The following is a 20,581-nucleotide window of genomic DNA, read 5'->3' on the forward strand; positions in this document are numbered from 1 at the left end:
GAATATAGGTTCCTAGAGGCATTTATGAACTGCACTTTTTCTCTCCTTGGGCTGTATTTATTCCTTTGGTTTTCTTTCTCTTTTTCTTTCCATTTTTATGGTCTCGACAGTTTGTGTCAAAGAAACATAGTATTTAATAGGATCAGACATGACCACCTTCAATTCAACATGCAGGATGCATTTGCACCCAGCCTTTACTAGTAAGGAGCTTACAGCAAAGCACAAGGAGATGCAAACTGTTAAATTAAGAGGGAAAAATATATTTTCCCTTCAAGAGAGAGAAAAAAGGAAAGAGATGCTAATTGCATTGTGGAGGTATTTTGTGGAGCTGGTACAGTTGGTCTTGGCTATAAACTGATTATACACACTAAATATTTAAATTTACATTTATTGTACAAATTCTGATTCTGCCTATCAGAGCACAATGTCAAAGTATTTAAGGTAAAAAAGTACTTCATAAAAATTAATGTCCAGCAAACAGGTAGAGGTCTAACTATAATTAAATCTCCAAAAGCGGCCATCCTCCTGCTTCTGTGTAAGAACAAGTGTCTTTTCTGGGTTGCAATCAATAGCAGGTTACCTGATTATAAACCTTATTATGTCTTGCATAGTAGTGTTAGCCACTGGAGGGTGACATGTGAACAAATACATATGCTTGATCAGATCTTTTACAGAAACACACCTTTCAAGAGAGAGAGAAACAATTAGCTTGTGTTATAGGTTACCGATTTACAATTTACATCATAACTCAATGTCTGATTATTTTAATGCAAAATGTTTTTAGCTTCATTTTATTGCTCTAACAGTTTCAGTAACACACTATAATTTGCTCAGATGAAGAGGTGATTGGACAGCTCTTACATAAATTTTTAATTACTGTCATTAGTGGCTGCAATCTTATTCTTTTCTATGGAGCTAGGATACATGCTGTTGCATTGTGCTACAGGTGCTCTGTGGCCACGAGAATCCAAACTCTCCCTTTCCACTGAAACACTTGCATCTATAAATCTGTGTCATTGTATATGTCCCATCACAGTAATTACTAGCATCACACAAACAGTAATTAACGTATCCACATGCTATTTTAGGCAGGTAGAAATGTATTGCCCCTATTAAAAAAAAAAAGGGGGGGTGGAACTAGAGCATAAAGCATGTTGTCCATAGTTAAGATAGGAAGTGTGTAGGAGAGCCAGGGATAGGGCAGCAGGAGTCCTGCCTCCAGAGAGAAAAGCTAAGTTGCAATGCCGACAGCCGTAATCTGCGGGGTAACGTGCAGGACAGCACTTGTCCATCGTCCCATGGGAACAAAGGTCACATTTACTGTTTCTGACAATGGAGCTATTGTTGTTGGAGGTCCATGTTCTTGTTACTGCTTGAGGCTCCTAATATGTCAACAACTTTGATCCCCCTAGATGGATGCAGAAAGCATTATATGTTCAATCTACTGCACATCCCTCTGTAATTTCAGCTGATTCCCTTAGCAGGTCTTCCAAAGGCCACTACCATGTACTGACAACTCATTTCAAGGAAAGGCAAAAATTTAAGAGACTATTTTCTTGGAAACATCTAATAAAATACTCCAGATAATCTTTGCTGACACGTGAGCCCTGAGGGAAGTGCTGCTCACAGTTGGGCAGCAAGCAGGCTGGTAGCACTGGACAGGCCATACAAGACCTGGACTGGGAGACCAAACTGGCAGGGATGTTTTCTTCCACTCACATTAGCCTAATTTGAGTTAAGTCTGGCTGAAAATGCAATACTCACCTGGGTTCAGCTTTGCACGTCCTCAGCTATTGCAGATAGCTGGATGTAGGACAGTGGTGCTGCCTACATCTCGACAAACATTAGGAAACTTTTGCAGTCATGGTAAAGCCAGTTGTTAAGTTTGTTCTGCCCATCCACCGAGGACATCTGGGCTCTGCAGGGTAGAACAGGAGTACAAAGGGCATGAAGATGAAAACAGGGGAAATGAGAGCAGCGCAGGTCACAACAGCCACCTCCCAGGTTACAGACCTTCATTTTCTGGTACCCTGCCCTTCACATACTTCCCATTACTCCCTTTCCTGCCCTCTTCTCCCCAGTCCTCTGTAAAATATCTGAGCTGATATACACAATTTTCAATAAATTAATTCTTTCTCACATATTAAAAAAAAATCTGAAAATAGAGTTCACATATTGTCCTGTCCAGTTTCCCAATAAAGACCCTGCTCTGGCCTATTAATTTTAAAGCCATTTCACTACATATGTTGTTTGAAGAATGCTGGTTCCGTTCAGCATTAAATGGAAAATTAACTGCAGTCTGAAGTACGGATTCAGCTAGCCCCATCAGTACTCCATGACATTTCATGAGACGCTCTTAAAGGCTGTGGAAGATGGCTGCTTTTCCAGTAAAATCGTTATAATTATGATTCAGGATGTTAAAGGTCGTTACTCTTGAGAAACTGGATCTTTTCTTCTGTGTAAGTAAACTAGATTTGTTGGGTGTTTTTCTGAAAGAAGTAGAACTACATCAAAATTCGAGAAACATCCCCCCTTCCCAACTAAGCTGTCTTGGTTGGAAACCGTCTGGGTGGCAATCCTCCACTAAAGCGGATTTAGAGGAATTGAGTGTGGCCTGGTCTCTGGAGAATCGGGTTTAGTTCATCTGCTTTTGTGCGTGCACTGAGAAGCCAGCAGTGCAGGTAAGTAGGTAATTATGGGCTTATTTAAAATGGAGATTCTTCTACACGACAGATTGCAGCACGTGCAGGGAGAATAATGCCCACAGAAAACAGAAAACCTCTGCAAGGGCTCTTGTACTCTATTGTGCTGTAGCCGATTTACAGGCTTCAGCCTAGAGATGATTCGCGGTTTGCTTTACACAGGCACAGGTCTGTGTGCGGGCTGCACGTGCACAGGGCCTCCTTCCCTCGTGCCAGCCGCAACAGGGACTCGCCTGCTGTTGGGAAGGCACCTGGAAATGCTGGGCAGCTACAGTTGCACTGGTATTGAGCCCTGCTCAAACCGCAGAATTAACGGAGGATTATAGCAAACGCTGGGGCCGCAAATCCCATACAGCTTTTTCAGGGCTTCTCCTGTTACTATCGCTGCCAAATACTGGTCGCACAGCAGTTATCTCGCTGTGTTTAACGGCTGTAGTTGATTTAATGCGATATTACAAACGTTACCTAAAATGGTTTACAGTGACTGATGATCTACTTTCCTCTGGCCTCTCTTCAAGTGGAATTTTGTTTGCAAAGAGCAACGCAGCCAACTCCTTTGTACAATCCTTTTGCACTGCTGTACTCCCAAGGGGGCAGAGGCAGCAGGGCAGCACCCGCGATCTCACTCCTAACGCTGAGCTGCACTCGTGCTGCACTGGCAAGTAACGCCGCATTTACTGTGGCGGCGCATGAAAGAGTGCGCGTTGCTGGCTGGGTTTTTAACAAAGTGCACTTTCACTACCCCGCTCGGCGGTCGCCGCTGAAGGCCGGGCCCCACGGGGTGCAGGGTACCCGGGGGTACGGCGAGGCTGCCCCAACCCCCTCTGCCCCTGAAAACCGGCAGGTTTGGGGGGTTTTTACTTCAGAGTGCTGGAAACTAATCCAGCTTTGACGTATAAAATTAAAAAAATGAGACGACGTGGGGACCCTGGCCCCTCACCCCGCCCGTGCAGACCTGCCCCCGTCCGCGCCCCTCCCCTCTGGCACGCGAGCCTTGCCGCGTTCCGGCCGGGAGCTTTTCGCGCCACAGGGCCAGGCCCTTGCAGCTCCACAAACGCCGCACCGCGAATAGAAAAAAATAAAAACCAGGGTCCCCGCCATAGCCCCTCCGGGGGCGCCCCGAGAGGGCTAATGGCTCCTCAGCAGGGGTGGGCGGGGGGTCGCGGGGCGGACACGCCGGGTGCCCGATCCCGAGGGGATGTCGGCTGCATCTGCCAGGACGCGGGCGCCAACGCGGGAAAGGCGCCGCCGGGCCCCGCCCCCCCGCGGTCCCAGCCACTTTGGCGCGAACCTTCAGTTCCCCGGTGCTCGCCCCGCCGCCGCCAGCATGGCTCTGCCGCGCCCGCAGGTGAGCGCTGCCCGCGGCGAGGGGCTGCCCGCCGAGCTCCCGGCACGGCTGCCGGTCGGGTCGTTCCTCCTGCTCCCGCTGCTGCTTGCTGGCGGCGAGGGGGCTGCGACCCTGCGGGGTCTTACGACCCTGCTGAGCCGGGCTGTGGGGAGGCTGGTGGGGTCGGGCAGGGTGAGGCTTTGGGCTGGAGCGAGCCGGGCGCCCTACGGGGAGCGGCTTGGGGAGAGAGATCAGCCACGCAGACGGGTAGCCGCCCCGGGCGTCCTGCCCCGCGCACGGCGCTGCCCTCGCCGGCCTGGCCGGGGTAGGGGCTCCGGTTTCGCAGTCGCGCTCGGCGGGGTGCAGGCGGCTGCGGCGGGGGGCAGCCGGCCCGGCGCCATCCTCCCAGTGCCCCCGCCTTCTGCCGCCCGCCTCGCAGCTGACCCGGGCGCCGCTGCGCCTGGGGGCATGAGGGCGGCCGTTGGGCGGTGGTGCGCGGGGGAGCTCTGCGGGGGGAAGGTACCTCACGGCGGGCGGGCGCGGAGCCCGCGGTCTGGGGGGAGCGGGGCGGAAGGGCCTCTGTGGGGCGCGGAGGTGGGCGGCCCCGCGGTGTGGGTGTGGGGGGAGGGGGGGCGGCACCATCTTAGTGGGAGGCGGGGAGACCTCCCCGCACCCCCCCCCGCCCGGGCCGCCGGGCCGCGCCCCAGCAGGGAGGGCGTTATTTCCGTGCCGCTTGCGATCCCGGCCCGCCGCCGCCGCAGTGGCCCCCTGCATGGGCGCTCCCTCGGCCGCGGCGGGCGGCTCCAGAAACGGCCCCTTTTGTGTGAGGGGCCGCGGCCGGGCCGGGCACCGTTTTGTTCCTTGTCAGCACCAGCAAAGCTGCGGGGCGTGGGTGAGCCTCGGGGTGCGGCGGTGCCGCTCCACCGCGGAACGGTGCTGGGAGGCGACGGGGGTCTTTAATTGCTCTGGCTAGTTACTGTTTAAACCGTGTTTATAAAGTGTCTGGGCCCGAGAGCTGGTAACGGTCAGAGCGCTCGACTTGGCCGGCATCTGAGTGTGGACGCAGCAGGCTTGGCCTTCGGGCGGCCGCCCCTGCCCTGGGGATGTAAAATGGCTCGTTGCAAGTAGAAACATTCCCTGGGAAATGAAAACCTGAAGCCCATCAAAAGTGTTTTAACCTGGTAACAAAATTAACAAATCAAGAAGCTGGTATATCTAAGAAATTGTTTCAAAGCTCCTCTTTTCTGTGGAGATGATCCTTGGTCCCTTCCTTAACAGCTACAGTGTATATTTACCAAGTGCCTCACACTAAAAATAATTAATAAAGTATATTTATAGCTGCTATATGTGCACTTGTACTTTTTTCCAGCATTACCTGTAATGAGCTGGGAAGGATATGATTTTTGTGTGTGTTTTCACTTGGCTGTTTGCATAAAACAAGTATTTGTAAATACTGAACAAAAACAATCTATAACAATGATCAGAAATGTATTGGAGCAGAAACTATTCCAGTTTCTAACTCTGGTAATTATTTCAAAGCTGGTGATAATTCTTCTGACTTGTATAAAAGACTGTTAAACATCCCAAAACGTTCAAACCTTCTAAAATTCAATGTAAGAATGTTCTTAAAAGCTAGTATGCTGGAGTAGGTATCTCTTACTAACGGTGTTGCCATTGTCCTTTTGCAGCGCCGAGGTTGCTCAGGAAGGAAAAACTTAACAGCTTTCCGAAATACGAAACTGATTCCCATGGAAACATCCTCATCCTCTGATGACAGTTGTGACAGTTTTGGTTCTGATAATTTTGCAAACACGGTAAGTACAGTTCAAGAACAAATAAAACTGAATGTGCAGTGTTATAAAGCTTGCAAAAATGTAAAGCTAGTAAATGTTTTGTGCACGATCAAAACTGCTTGCTTTGCTTATGTTTTTGTATAGTAGTTATAAATCTATGCTATATGCTGTAATTTCATTTCACTCTTCACTTGTGCTTCTAGGTGGTAATTGTTGGAAGCAGATTAGCTATTTATTTTAGCCTTTGAAATGTCACCTAACCTAACATGCCTGATAATTTGCAACTGTGGTTCTGAAACCCCTTGTTAAATGCCTGAACTATATTTTTTCTTTATTAAAAAAAGCTATTTACTTTTGCTGCACTGGTAAATGTGAATCATTTTCTGTACAACTTCGGTTAAATGATATTTTTTTGTTCATAGAAATGCAAGTTTAGGTCAGATATTAGAGAAGAACTGGCAAAAATTTTTCATGAAGCCTCTGATGATGAATCCTTCTGTGGCTTTTCAGAAAATGAGATTCAAGATGCATTGGTAAGACAGTTAATTTTAGTTTGCAATTTTAAATCTAAATTCTTACACATTCTTAATTGAAAAAGAATGGCAGCTTCAGCTTGAAAGCCAGATGTTGTCAGAAATAAGCATAATTTTATTTAATGTACAGTCTTAAGTAGCCATAGTTCCATTTTCTTTTTGTCTCCTTACAAAGCCCCCAAGCTCCTGAGCTTTCCAAGTTCAGAATAAAATCTGCCATATGGATTTTGAAATATAATAGCTCTTAAAACTGCCCTTGCTGGATGCTACTCCGTTAGACTCTCACATTTCTGGTTTCCTCGGTATGAAATGTTATGCTAGCCCATCGACTCCAGCAAACCTGAGAAATTTCTGTGTATGACATGTAGCCAGACCTGCGCTCTGACAGCATAACAGGAACTGCTGTACTTCTTTAGCAGTAGCGAAATAGTGATAGGTGGTGAAATCTACCTTCCTGCTTATCTTTGACATCAGTGTAAGAGCAGTTTTATTGTTTAAAGAGACCAACAATTGATCTGTAGTAGAAAAGGCAGAAGTAGTACCACATTTGGTATAAAATAGGTTTGTCGTAACTTCAGAACATGCTGAGGAATGACTAGAAAAGAATAATGTCTGATAGGAAGAAGACATGTCTGAGTTAAATAATACACAATGGTAAAGAAAATAGGTAGCGGGGCAAAGCTGGAATAGATATGTAAGAAAAAGGAATTAATAACTGCATAATGGGCAACCAGAACCACATACCTGGTTTAATAAAAACCCTGTGCAAATAAGGGTTGCCATTTGAGACTGATGGTCTGTGCATATGAAGCAGGAAGCCCGTTGTTACCTATGATCAAAATAAGATTCTTTTACTGAGTCTAAACCTGAAAGTCAAAGCCTACTGCAAAATGGCCTTTTAACTAAATAAATTTCTGTCCTCACTGAACCCTTGGCTCTTAAAAGTTGTGAGGCATCAGAATTCAAATATAAGAAAATATTGGGATTTCGTTCATACTTATTTCACTGACTGGCTCTAGAAAGATGTTTTCACTTGGTATCATTGGTACTGTGAGATGACTGTTCTTGACAGCTTACAAACTTGGGTTTGACCCTGTGCTGAGAACTGTGTAGTGGCTTTTTTTTACAGCCAAATACAATATGTTGCAAAATCAAGGCCTTTAAAGGCAATCCTTTTTCTCACAAACTCTCTTGGGTATTAGACCTGCAAGTGATAGCAAAGACTGCTGCAGCTGAAAGCAAGCTCCTTTTTCTGATGCGTTGCAGCAGTATGGTGTGGCTGTCCCTGAGATGCTTTTGTCCCTGTGCCCTCCTTTCCTTCTGCTCCTTCGCCCCCTCCCCAAAATATACTAGAGCACTAGATTTCAGCCAGATAGCCTCTTTAACCACCCCCAAACAAAATATTGTTGAACTGTATTTAATTGCAGAGCAACTCACTTGGGTTTATATGCTTCTATTCTGGTTTGTTAACAGAAATTGGAATCGGATTCAGAGGAGAATGATACAAGTGCTGAAAATGAGGTAGCTCAGAGAAGGCAGAAATGCCCTGTTCCTCTAAAAGTAGCCATGAAGTTTCCGCCTCGACGATCAGAGAGGAGGAAGGATGAGATGGAACCTCTTCCTGAAAAGCTGACGCCTGCTCTAGATTCAGACTCTGACTCTGAAGAAAAGGGTGCCGTATTTTTAGAGAAAAGAGCTTTAAACATAAAGGAAAACAAAGCAATGGCAAGTACTCAATGTTTCCCTTGGGGCAGTCCCTTCTCTCCTCCCTTGATGCTTAGTGGATCTCTTTGGTTGTTCAAATTAATTCTAATGGGAATTATGTGAATGCATTAAGAGGAATTTTCGTTCCTAGTATTTAAATTTGATACTTTATGTCCACTGGCATGTGAAAATCCATAGGCTAAGTACTTCAGTAAAAATCCATAGGCTGCAAGCCTAAAGAATAGGGCTTCAACATAATAAGTTTGAGCATTTTCAAATTACTTGCAGTCACTAGAACATTAATAAGAGACAAAAGTAAAAAGTTGAAGAGTGACTGCATTTCCTATAAGTAACTGTACTTCTAGCCAATTGCCCTCATCTAATAGTCTGTAAAGCACATAACCCCTTTTAAGGCTCTGCTTCCTTTTTTTTTTTTCCCTTGTTAGCTTGCAAAACTAATGGCTGAGTTGCAAAATGTTTCTGGTATCTTTGGTGGGCAAAAATCATTACCAGCTGTCAATCATGTAAGTATAAACTTACTGTATTTGCCTTCAGATTTGAGTGTCAAATTCTGACATTACAAAACAGGACTCTGAATTAAAAAACTTAGTAAACCATGTAAATCAAAGTCCAGTTCATTATCTTATTGCTTCCTATTCCTAAAACAGGCATCTTCATTGTGCAGTTCTCTTGATTTGCCACTGTATAAAGCAGAACATATGAATTCATAAAGGTTGGGTGTCTCCACAGGCCAATAAAACTAAACAAGGTCCTGTGTAAATAGGTATTTATACAAAAGCTGGAGATAAGGGAGGCAGCTCAGTCTTTGAAGCTCAAGGCTGAATGCTCTGTGAGTTTGGAGCCTTGGAAAGAAAACTGATGTTTGGCCTAACTATGTCCTTAAAGAAGGTTGGGTTGTGAATTGGCAGTGTAATGAATTTCACTGCTAATTTACCTGTAAGCTTGTGTGAAGATGGGAACAAAAGTAAAAGTTGCAGCTCCTCATAGACATGGCTTCTGCTGCTGTGTGGGGAAATTATTGTGTCTTATACCTGCTTGGACACAAACGTGCTTTTGACTATTTCTCTGCAGCTAGTAGAATGCCAAAGATTAATTAGTCTAGGATGTTTTTAGCTTGTGTTTTCTGCTTTGGGATGGCAGGGAGGCTTCATCTTTGGGAAAGATGGAAGGAAAGCATGTCTTTTGGGGGAGGAGTTCATAGTAGGGGCGGGAGCTGCCTGTGGTTTTGCCTGTTTCATTAGGGGCTTTTAAACTTTACCAGGGACCAAAGCGACTTCCAAGGCGTTCATTGCCCAGAAGTGCTTTGAGGAGGAACCCAGACCGAAGTTCTCGGCCTCACACAAGATCCAGGTCCCTAATTGAAGGTCCTCCTACTCCTTTACCAGAAGAGGAAAATGATGACCGGTACATCTTAGTGAGGAGAAGAAAGATGTCTGATGAATATCTGGAGGTATGTTGAGGTTCTAGTTCTGCTGACCAACCTGATCTCCTTCTATGACCAGGTGACCTGCCTAGTGGATGAGGGAAAGGCTGCAGGTGTTGTCTATCTGGACTTCAGCAAAGCCTTTGACACTGTCTCCCACCACATCCACCTAGAGAAGCTGGCGGCTCATGGTTTAGACAGGTGCACTCTTCTCTGGGTAAAAAAACTGGCTGGGTGGCTGATCCCAGAGAGTTGTGGTGAATGGAGCCAAAACCAGTTGGCGGCCAGTCACGAGCGGGGTTCCCCAGGGCTCAGTTTTGAGGCCAGTCTTGTTTAATATCTTTATGAATGATCTGGATGAGGGGAATGAGTGCAACCTCAGTAAATTTTCAGATGACACCAAGTTGGGTGGGAGTGTTGATCTGCTCGAAGGTAGAAAGGCTCTGCAGAGGGATCTGGACAGGTTGGATCGATGGGCCGAGGCCAATTGTATGAGGTTTAACAAGGCCAAGTGCCAGGTCCTGCACTTTGGTCACAACAACCCCATGTAACGCTACAGGCTTAAGGAAGAGTGGCTGGAGAGCTGCCTGGCGGAGAAGGACCCAGGGGTGCTGGCTGACAGCCAGCTGAACATGAGCCAGCAGTGTGCCCGGGTGTCTGAGAAGGCCAATGGCATCCTGGCTTGTATCAGGAATAGTGTGGCCAGCAGGAGCAGGGAGGTGATTGTGCCCCTGTACTCACCACTGCTGAGGCCGCACCTTGAATACTGTGTTCAGTTTTGGACCCCTCAGTACAAGAAGGACACTTGAGGTGCTGGAGTGTGTCCAGAGAAGGGCAACAAAGCTGGTGAAGGGTCTGGAGAACAAGTCTAATGAGCAGCTGAGGGAACTGGGATTTTTTAGGCTGGAGAAGAGGAGGCTGAGGGGAGACCTTATCACTCCCTACAACTACCTGAAAGGAGGTTGTATTGAGGTGGGTGTTGGTCTCTTCTCCCAGGTCACTAGCAATAGAATGAGAGGAAATGGCTTCAAGCTGCATCAGGGGAGGTTTAGATTGGATATTAGGAAAAGTTGCTTTACTCAGAGTGGTCAGGCATTGGAACAGGCTGCCCAGAGAGGTGGTGGAGTCGCCACCCCTGGAGGTATTTAAAGGACGTGTAGATGTGGCACTTCAGGGCATGGTTTAGGCGACATGGTAGTGGTGGGTTGATGGTTGGTCTTGATGATCCTAGAGGTCTTTTCCAACCTTAATGATTCTGTGAAGGTGGTTTTGTATCCCTTTGAGAAAATAGCAGTTCATACAGAGTTGATCAAGATTATGAGTATGCTATGTCCTGGGAAGTACATGAAATAGCATGTTGTATGTGTTCTCCATTTCCCCCTGTGTTATCCTTGAAAAATGACTTCCTCTTGCACTCCAGCAGGAATTATGCAAGATCCAGTAGCAGTTCTGTACCCTGAAGGTGACAGATCAAGTGATGGTGCTAAAGCTGCATCCATATCATAGGTCTTTACAGAGATATGTGTTTCTTGTTTAAATATGTGATGGTATTTTAGACTTTGGCATTGCTTTGAAGATCCCCTACTTGTTTATGCAGAGTTTTTGCTGAAACTATTACTAGTAGTATTGTCTTTTCACTATTCAGGATGAAGCCCGAACTCCCAGGAGGGGTCACCGTGGTGCCATGGCTTTTCCACACATTGTGCGCCCAGTTGAGGAGATAACAGCGGAAGAGCTAAATAATATTTGTGGATCTGCAAGAGAGAAAGTCTATAACAGGGCCATGGTAAGTATGTTTCAGCTTTGTGAACTGCATACTTTAAAGGCATTTTCTTGTTATTTCCTGCTTGTGGCTTAGCATCAAATAGAGCAGACTCCCTCTTGCTGAGAGGAAGGTTGTGATTTTTTGGGAGAAGTATGCTTGAGATCTTGAAATGTTGTCTCTTACCTTTCCGTGAACTGATAGGATGGCCTTTACTAAGCCAATTAGCTTGCTTTCACCCTGGAACAACTGTAGTACCTAGGCAGTAGCAGCCAAGGAAGGTGATTAATAGGCAGTGAAGATGCAATGTTAAAACAGTCTTGATTCAAACTTGGGAGGTGGCTTTCTGTTTCAGGATAAACACTGCTGGCTGCCAAAGAGATTGCTTGTTAAATGCTTTATTCCCTTAATTAAAGAGCAATCTTTAATGTCTCGTTTCCTGACCTACTTACCATGTGTTCTAGGGATCCACCTGTCATCAGTGTCGCCAAAAAACCATAGACACCAAGACAAACTGTCGTAACCCTGATTGCATAGGAGTACGGGGCCAATTCTGTGGGCCATGCCTCCGCAATAGGTATGGGGAAGATGTCAGAACGGCCTTGCTGGATCCGGTAAGACAATTTTGAACATTGGCTTTGTTGTGCTTAGCTTGAACAGAAGTGTGCATTTGTTACTCATAGTGAAAGTTTTAGCAGGGGAACTGCTTACAGTGCAATAGTACATAACACAGCACTGGTTTGATTCACATTGAATCACAGGACCTTGTGCTGCATAGAACTTGTTGTAGTTACTACTTCTGTAGCTTTGTTTGTAGGAGTAAACTACAAGAGCAGAGCAGCTGCCAAAATATTACTCTGCCTGAGCATCAGACCAGTGTTCTCTTTGCCTTGCAGTAGTGCTTAATGCCCTATGGAAAGGACCTGTATTGTGGACAGAGTGCTGCTGTTGTGGGCTGTGGAAGTGGGGCAGGAGTTGAACAGAATGGAATGCTTCCTGTGGTTACGTGCAGAGCAGGCAAAGGAGAGTTTAGTCCCTAACTGACTGAAGAATTCATGCTCTTGTACTAGTTTAGACAACTTTTGCGGTGCTGATGTTCACTAAAGAACTCCCTGTGGAGTGGAACCCTCCTAAGTTGTGAGTGTGAATCATGTCTGGCATTCCAGTTTGGTTAAAATGGCTCCTTGTCTGTCTATTTATCTAGACCTGGAGGTGCCCACCATGTCGTGGAATCTGCAACTGTAGCTTCTGCAGACAGCGAGATGGCCGATGCGCTACAGGTGTCCTGGTCTATCTGGCCAAGTACCATGGCTATGACAATGTCCATGCCTACTTGAAAAGGTACGTATACCATTGTGTCAGTGGCATGGCTCCTCTCTGTGGGATGCACAGCTCAAAACTGGGAAGGGAGAGCTCTCTACATCCTGGTTTGTCAGGTGAATCTCAAGATCGGTCTGCGTTGCCTTTAGAATCTGAGGTTTTTGCCATATGATTTTTCTGACATGTTGGTTCTTACCCAAAATGAGTGGTGCCTCCACTCTCTTTTGGCTTTCAACTTCAGCTGTGTTTATTGTCAGGACTTCCACTAATTTGTCTAAAGAGTTTCCAAACAGTGTTTTGCTACAAGCTAACTCATGTTTCTACTTGTCTTGCAGTCTGAAACAAGAACTTGGAATGGAAGACTGAAGCTGTGACTGCCTTTAAATTGTGTTCTGTTTCACCAATGTCATGTTATTGCCTACAGTGAATTGTTTAATCAAATGATATTACAAAGCCAGTGCCTGCCTTCCCTTCCCCTTTTGGGTAAAAAAGGATAAAGAACTTTCACTTATCTCAGTGTAAATCATACTTGAGAAAACTGTTTAACAAAGGTCTTTGCCCACAGGCCATTGTTTTATTTTTAAAAAACTTTGCAAATCAGATAGCATCAGTACTTTCTTTCATGCCAATATCTCTTTTTCTTGAAAGGAGACAGGGCTTTAAGCCATTAGTGTTTTATTCATGCAGTGATCGGTGCTGCGGGTTTATTTATGCTTTGAAGTTGATCACAAAAAGATACAGATGTTCTGAAAATTCAGGGCACTGTTCCCTACAGAACCAGGTGGTGAAAGGTACATGCTTAACTCCAGGCCAACTTCCTCTGCCATACAGACTCTTACTGGGCATAAATGGTCAAATAGAAGCTAAGAATTCTCTAAAACAGCAATGCATCCTTAAGTTCAAAAAGGAAGCCCTAAAGGTTGCCACTGAACAGTCTTCAAGCACTAATATTTGATTTTTTAGAGTACTCAAAGTGCACACTGGCCATTTTAAGGGAGGTTTTCTGAGTGACGTAAAAATGCAGCAGAAGCAGTTGGGGGTGGCACATTGTATTTTTGCTCAGATGAGACGACGCCACTGCTGAAAGCTTCCACACCATCAGGACTAGCATTGCCTAGTGGTGACAGTGATGTGAACATACTGGTATACATTGTGGAGTGGCCATTCTGTCTAAAACAGAATGTACCCTTTGTTAAATTACTAGGTTTCTGGTTTGCCTTCTCTCTGTTCTTGCCGCAATTGCAGACCTGCTTCTTTGTAGAATGAGCACTGGTCCTGGGGAAGAGGGGTGCCTGCAGACCAGGGCTTGCTTAAGTAGAGGGGTAGTGGTTCATGTGGTGGCTGGCCAACTACAAGTGGATAAAAGATGGTAACTTGTTGAATTTTGTTATCAGGAAAAGGGGCAATGACAAACAATCACTGGAATTGGAAGCCGGAATTTTTTTACCTCTGAAAAATTTAAAAAGCAAGGACTTTCTAAGCTACAGTCCAGCTTAAAGTGAGATATTCTTCCAGTTGCATGGGGCAGCATAAATGTAAATAGATAGTGTTCTCGGGATACACCCTAGTTATAATAACAGATGAGGAATAACAATTGCCTCTTCAGAAGGCTTTTAAAAATAAATTAAAAAGGGGATGTAATGGGTTGCTCCCAGTTTGTGAGCACTTATAAATGGTGGTTAGTGCTGTGGTCATCTCCTTAATGGTCCAGCTGCAATTCTGTATCTGGTTCCACGTGATTGTAGAAGGATATATTGCATGATGTTGTTAATGAAGCATGAGTACAGCAGAAATGGACCTGAAGAATTCTGACGTGCTGCGTGGACAGGGTCTTGCATACCCAGTGCTGTTGAAAAGAAGGTGCCGTGAAAATTGCATCTGGAGAACTACGAAGTGTATAAATGCGGTTAAGTTTGGTTATGGAAACTACTGTATAAGCTTTGTACAAGGTTTAGAATGCAATGCTATAAATAATGTACAGTTGAATAATAGAATAATCAACTTGCTTTTATTGAGCTCTAGAACAAAACTTGGACTTAGACTTCTGCTTGCGCAGTATTTGCACTGTCTATACATAATGATTCACAGTTTACATGTTTCTGGGAGTTACATCAGTGTGTGGAGAGGAGAGAGGAATTTAGAAACAAAATTTTTGTGTCTGAGACTTGCAGTTCTGTTTCATAAGTCATCCATCCTATTGAAGAGCTCCTGTCCTCTCTGTTTTTATAGTGTGAATAGCTGTGCAACCTGAGGTGGAGAGTGCTCTACCTGCTAGGTACATTTTGTGAAGAAGGAACTCTAGAAATACATGTTCTGACAGATAAGAGCAATTCCCCCCGCCAATGGCTGATTGCTAGAGTGTGAAAGGACTATGCTAAAAGCACACCCTTGCGTGGTATCACAGAGACTGCTGTATTTAGATTTATTTAGATCTACAATGTTCTGTACAGTCTTATTTTGAAAATAAACATTTTCTGGATTAGAATTTTTTGCCTCTTAACTGTTTTTAAAAAGCCCATTAGAGCTGAGCTTAGATTTTACCACCTTTCAGGTAAACTTTTCTTGTAAAGTAAAGGAGTCAGTTGGCCCCATGATACGTGGGGGTGCAGTAAGACTAGGACATTTTTCTCTCCCCAGCCCTTTGTCCCTGAACCAGGCTTGCTCTGATATTCATGCTGCTTGAATTGAACTGTTTGGTACCTGATGACTAACCTGCAATGGTAGAGATATATAGGTGCTGAGTTCAGGGCAGATACAGGCTTTAAGCACATGTGCTATGTGCTTACCCATCTGCTTTTTTTTCCTACATTTTTTTCAGACTGGATGCCTACATCCTGAGCTGAGGAGGATGAGGAGGATTTTGGATGGAAGTTGAAGTTGGGTGCCTACTGTTATATATGTACAGAAATATACATATGGGTTTTTTTTTTCCCCCTAAAACAAACTTAGGTAACTTCTCTTGGGAGCTTGGTGTGTGTGTGCGTGTTTGGTATTTGTGCTGCTTGCTTTTGCATCAGCGCAGCTGGATCTAGAGAGAGGAGTTACATGAGACTGGCAGAAGACTGCACAAAACTGACCTGTAACGAGAGAGGAAATGGGGAAAAAGTGATCAAGCAGAGTGACTGAGCTGTCCCTAGATACTTTCTACTGGTAAAATCCTCATGTCATTACTCTCACCTAAAAGCTTTGCTTAGAGGCATTACCTTTCATCACACTGGTGATGTGAGAATAAATGTGTATGTAATTGCATAGTATGTTAGTTTATGGTTTATGTGATGATTCTGAGATGTCTCAATACATCTTTTTCCCCAAGCCTCTGTACTGCAGCAACTGAAGTACTGTTGATATTAACCTGATAAATGGTTACAGAGCTCATGGTTTGTATCTGCAGCAAATGGCCAGCAATTCAAGAAACTTCATGAGGAAAAGATCCTAACTCTGTCAGCTTTAAAAACAAAGATGCATGGGAATAGAGCATAAAGGAAGAAGAGAAGAATGAAGGTCATGTGTAAGGTAGAATGACTTAATTTATTATTGAAAAAGGCTATATGAGTTTATATTCCCCCACTACTCTCAGGTTTAGGGTCAGGTGATCTTGTGCCTAGGTCTGATATAACTTCTAATTATTTTTTAACCTGGTATAATAATTTATAACTGCTAGAAATAGAATACTGAAAAGACTAATAGGCAAATTAAACTCTTAAATGCCTTGGACCTTTGTTCCCTGTGATGGAAGGTGGATGAGAAGGGCATTTGTGGCTTTCTAATAGTCAGAGAAGTGACAATGCCAGGAGAGTGATATCTTTTTTTAAAAAAAGTTAAATATGTAAATAAAACCCCAAGCTTGCTTATGAGTAAACTTTTCATTATAGTGATATAATATCTACTGATGGAATTGGCAAAAACCTCCTTACTATCAGAAGATTCTGTTAGACTAGTATGTATTAGTATGTTATTTGCTTCTTCCCTGTCTCTTTTTAATTAAGCCAAATATTGTAGCATTAGGTCTCTTCAAACCTTGAGAGGTTTTTTGTCTTCCTTATGTATTGAACAAACTGATTTTTTTGTTACATGTAAGTTAGAAAAATAGCATTGAAGTGTTGCTTCACAGGCTGATGAAGTAGAACGTACACTGTACATTCCAGAGCAACACACTCAGCCACTTAACCAGTTACATTAATGTAGGGAGCCGCAATGGAAATTTTAAAAATAGGCATTAGCTTTGGAAACTATCCCCTCACCCTTCCTAAACCTCATACCTCTATTTTGTCTGCCAGAAACCTAAAAACATTTTAAAGACAAAAGCAAGGAGATGGTAACGATACAGACCAGCCAGCATCACTTGCTTGGGTAGGCTGACAGGATCAAAAAGGCAAAGCAGTTGCCTCGAGTCAAAGAATGGCTTTCTGTTGTTCCAGGGTGAAGGAATGTAGCTGGCTTTGAAACCTTATCTGCAATACACAATGTGCATCTGAAACATTTGGCAGGAGAGTCACCCACTGACCTCTGCTGGCATAAACCAGTTTGTTCTCTTACGGCTTTTTACTAGCGCAGTGCTTGCATGGCTAATGGCACAAGCTAGTGTGGAGATTTGGAAGCACTGCCTGCAGTTCTTTCATGTTCTCGGCCTCGCAACTAAACCAAAGTGAGTATGAAGATATGGCTTTCTCTGTCAGGTATAGGCTGGCCAGTCTATGGGGTCCTAAACACCAGCACCCGGGTAATGCCGGGATGTGTCATAGATAGATGTGAGAGTATGGGCTCCAAACATTAAGAGAGGAGACAGCATCATGCTTTCATGCTTGAGTCTCACCCTTCTGCTAAATAATAAGCCTGGGACTCCTAGATGGGCATCAAAAAAACCCACAAACCCTTTGGGGTACGAGTGGCAAACAGGAGGGGAATTGTATGTTTGAACCCAAAAATGTAATGATCGGTGCTAGTAGTAGGAGTCCTAAAACTGGGAGGTATGGGGGAATTTGGAATCCTATTGTGACTGATATTTATAAGAAGTTGTGGATAATGAATTTGTATGAAAATATGTCTAGAGCTTAGAGCTACAGTCATATTAAACAAGATCTGCTAGCTGCTGTTTGATACAGGCTTTTTTCCAAGGATCGCAAGGATGGCAGATAGTTCTGGTACTGGAAAAAAATAAACTAGAAGTCATGGAATGGTCAGGGTGGGGTAAGAATGCATTGCATCTGTGTCTTACTAGTAGTACTTAAGCAGTATTTGTGCTGATCACCTGAACTAGAAAAAAAATCAGCTGAACTGCAGATCCTGCTGCGTTGAACCCTACTCATACAATCTTTCCTCAGGAGTATGTCTGCAGGTAAAACTTACATCTACTCCTGAAAATGCTACTGAAATGACAGATTTGTGTTTGAGTTCAAGTTAGCTTTATATCCTTACTTGTCTGTTAATACCGTTGCAGGCAAGGAGAATGAAATTTGTGTGCTAGGTTGTGTCAAGAGATATAAGTAACAGAAGCCTATGGCAAGCATCTTCATTTTCTTTTAATCATGTACACAATAACAAAGCAATCCTACCAGCATTCCTTCTTTTGGCCTTGCTTTACCTCATTTCAGCTGAATGCCCATATGGAAGTGGTATGTTTGTGAATTGCTACGTAAACTGGGCATTCACGATTGACTGCCACCGGGGCTGAGGGTAAAAGGGCTCCCACAAGTACAAAAATGTGTATTGTTCACCTTTTCAGAGAATTAGCAGTGTTGTCTCCTCCCTGGATATCCAAACAAACTCCTTTTTGAAAACAAAACTACTGGAAAGATTATACTGAAGATTTAAATATTTTACGCCTCAGAGATATTCAGATGCTTTCTATGTCTATATAGCTGAAGTAAACCAAGAAGTTGAATCAGTGTCAACCATTTTCTTTAATACCTTGGAGATTCACCATCTTTAGATGTGCTCTGAAGTTCCAGACCTAGAGGCTTAGCTATGTTACTACTCAAATGTGAATGAACACAGGCACTCTTATCTTACGTGATTCTCTTCTTATATGGCTTATTAGCAGAATTTAGCAGTAGGAAAGATCCTATTTCTTAGTGCTTTTGTGGTATGGGTTTTTTGTTGTTGGGTGTGTGGGGGGGTTGGTTTTGGTTTTGGGTATTTCTTTTTGAGGCTGGTTGTAATGTGAATACAAGTGATAACAGTGAATCATCAGGAAAAAAAACCTTTGGAAATAAGCCAGAGTAAAATTATTTTCTCGTGCTCTGTTCAATCTGCTTCCTCTTTAAAAGAAAACTTTCACATTAGCAGAAAAATAAATGCTTAGCCAGAGTTCTTTTTGTGTCCCTTTCAGCAGGGAGAAGGGGATGAGTGTGCTGAGCTCAATGCCCATGCTGGCTTCCTCCTGCCGCGGAGAGTTAACACTCTAAAAGCTTTTTCTTCCCCCTTTATTTCTGTTTCCATTTAATTCTTATGAAAAAGTTGCGATGTTACAATTTTGGTATTGGAAACCAAGCACAGAGTTGTGAGGAACTGAACTGCTTTGATATAATCCCAGTTTTTCCTGGGAGAAGTAACTTCTAGTTTTTAAATGGTTGCTGTGGCTAGAAAACAGCATCTGCACTACAAAGCTCTGAAAAGTACCTCCAGTAAATAAAAATATACCAATATATATGGTATCTATGTGCCCATTACAGCATACAGATACAGTGTTCTGTCAAAGCCTTCTAGTATGATCCTAAGCAAGTCACTACTTCTGCAGCTTCAGTAAGACTAAAACCCTGTTCATCCACATAGCTAAAGCCTACTGTAGAAAAAAATAACAATTAAATGTTCTTAACATGATTACAATTAATTTTCATCAAGACATGCAGACTTACCCACAGCAAGGAATAATGCTTTTTGGTTGTGGTTTTTTTTTTTTTCTCTCCTGTGTACCTTCTAAGCACAGACTGGAGATATATACCCTTTCTCCTTGCAAGCAGAGTTAGTCTATTTCTTGGATGTGCTCGCTATTAAGTATATTATGCATTACAGCCGAAACAAGGCAGTTGAGTATTGTAATCTGTTAGATAACATTTTCTTTCTTTCTACCTGTTTTTCCAGTTTCTAAAAGCTTATGTCTTGCATCTGATTTTTTTTTTCAATTCTGAGAAAAGTTATGGGTAAGATGAACAGTTTGGCTGATATCACACTAACGTGCTAATTAAGCCTGACTGCTGAAATCTTCTGTTTTTCCTTGTATAGATATCACATTATACTTTTAAAATGTTGGGATCCATGAGATGTGATTCCTGCCAGATCTTAGGGTTCCCTGCTATCTAGTGAAATAGCCAGCCTTGATGGAGCGCCTTTGCTCCTCCCAGTACACCACAGCTTGCTATACAATGTCCAAGAAGGCATGGATTTTGTAAAAGGGATTCTCAGAAGTCCCTATGATAAATGGCTTAGTTTGTACAAAACACTCCTGCCCACAGTTAAAAACACCTGAACCTCTTTCTGCCTTAGTTTTCAAACAATGATTTCTTGATGTTTGCCTGGTGCCTAAACCATGTTGACCTTATCCCTCAGAAATAGAGTCATCGGAGTACGAGAGAGGTACTGGAGATGTCAGACCACAGTAGTGCAGGGCACTGTTACTATTACTTTGACCTGTAGTTGTACTGCAGTGCCATGGTTAGCGTGTTTCTGGGTCGTGGAACACCAAAAATACAAAGGAGGAAGGGAAGCTCTCTTGTAGTTTCTCCTTGTGCAAGGATCATTCAGCAAGTGCCACCAAATCCCACCACTAGTAAGATGAGGAAGGTTATGCTTTGTTCTACAACCTGTCTGGAAGCACAGAAGCCAGTGTTGGTGAGACTGAGGTTCCTCCACATCTGTCACAACAGAAACCTAGGTACTAAAGGGACTTTATGAGAGCAAATGTTAAGTGTCATGAAATACAGACGCTATTGAGTGAAGCAGCAACTAAGGTCGATCCAGTCCTAAGGTTCTATGTAGGATTAATTGCCTACAATTCACT

The 20,581-nt window shown here is 43.7% G+C and overlaps 1 protein-coding gene across 2 annotated transcripts; it reads left to right on the forward strand.

Moving 5' to 3' along the window:
* Window positions 1-3,885: 3,885 nt before the first annotated feature.
* CDCA7 (cell division cycle associated 7) lies at window positions 3,886-15,070 on the forward strand. 2 transcript variants are annotated; one of them, XM_064451620.1, is made up of 10 exons: window positions 3,886-4,050; window positions 5,718-5,843; window positions 6,245-6,355; window positions 7,829-8,080; window positions 8,506-8,583; window positions 9,342-9,530; window positions 11,149-11,289; window positions 11,730-11,879; window positions 12,470-12,606; window positions 12,921-15,070. In XM_064451620.1, exons 1-10 carry the CDS (start codon window positions 3,901-3,903, stop codon window positions 12,949-12,951), a joined length of 1,365 nt encoding a protein of 454 aa, XP_064307690.1. In that variant the 5' UTR covers window positions 3,886-3,900; the 3' UTR covers window positions 12,952-15,070. The 2 variants fall into 2 exon arrangements, with proteins under 2 accessions (XP_064307690.1, XP_064307691.1); XM_064451621.1 differs by lacking the exon at window positions 3,886-4,050 and adding an exon at window positions 5,106-5,210.
* The last annotated feature ends 5,511 nt before the right edge of the window (window positions 15,071-20,581 follow it).

Source organism: Phalacrocorax carbo, chromosome 5, assembly GCF_963921805.1.
Source record: "Phalacrocorax carbo chromosome 5, bPhaCar2.1, whole genome shotgun sequence".
Lineage (NCBI taxonomy): Eukaryota > Metazoa > Chordata > Aves > Suliformes > Phalacrocoracidae > Phalacrocorax > Phalacrocorax carbo.

Coding starts and splice junctions, on each gene's coding strand:
- CDCA7 (XM_064451620.1), top strand. CDS start 3,901: ATGTCGGCTGCATCTGCCAGGACGCGGGCGCCAACGCGGGAAAGGCGC. Junction 5,844..6,244: donor CTGATAATTTTGCAAACACG/GTAAGTACAGTT, acceptor TTTTGTTCATAG/AAATGCAAGTTTAGGTCAGA. Junction 11,290..11,729: donor AAGTCTATAACAGGGCCATG/GTAAGTATGTTT, acceptor CATGTGTTCTAG/GGATCCACCTGTCATCAGTG.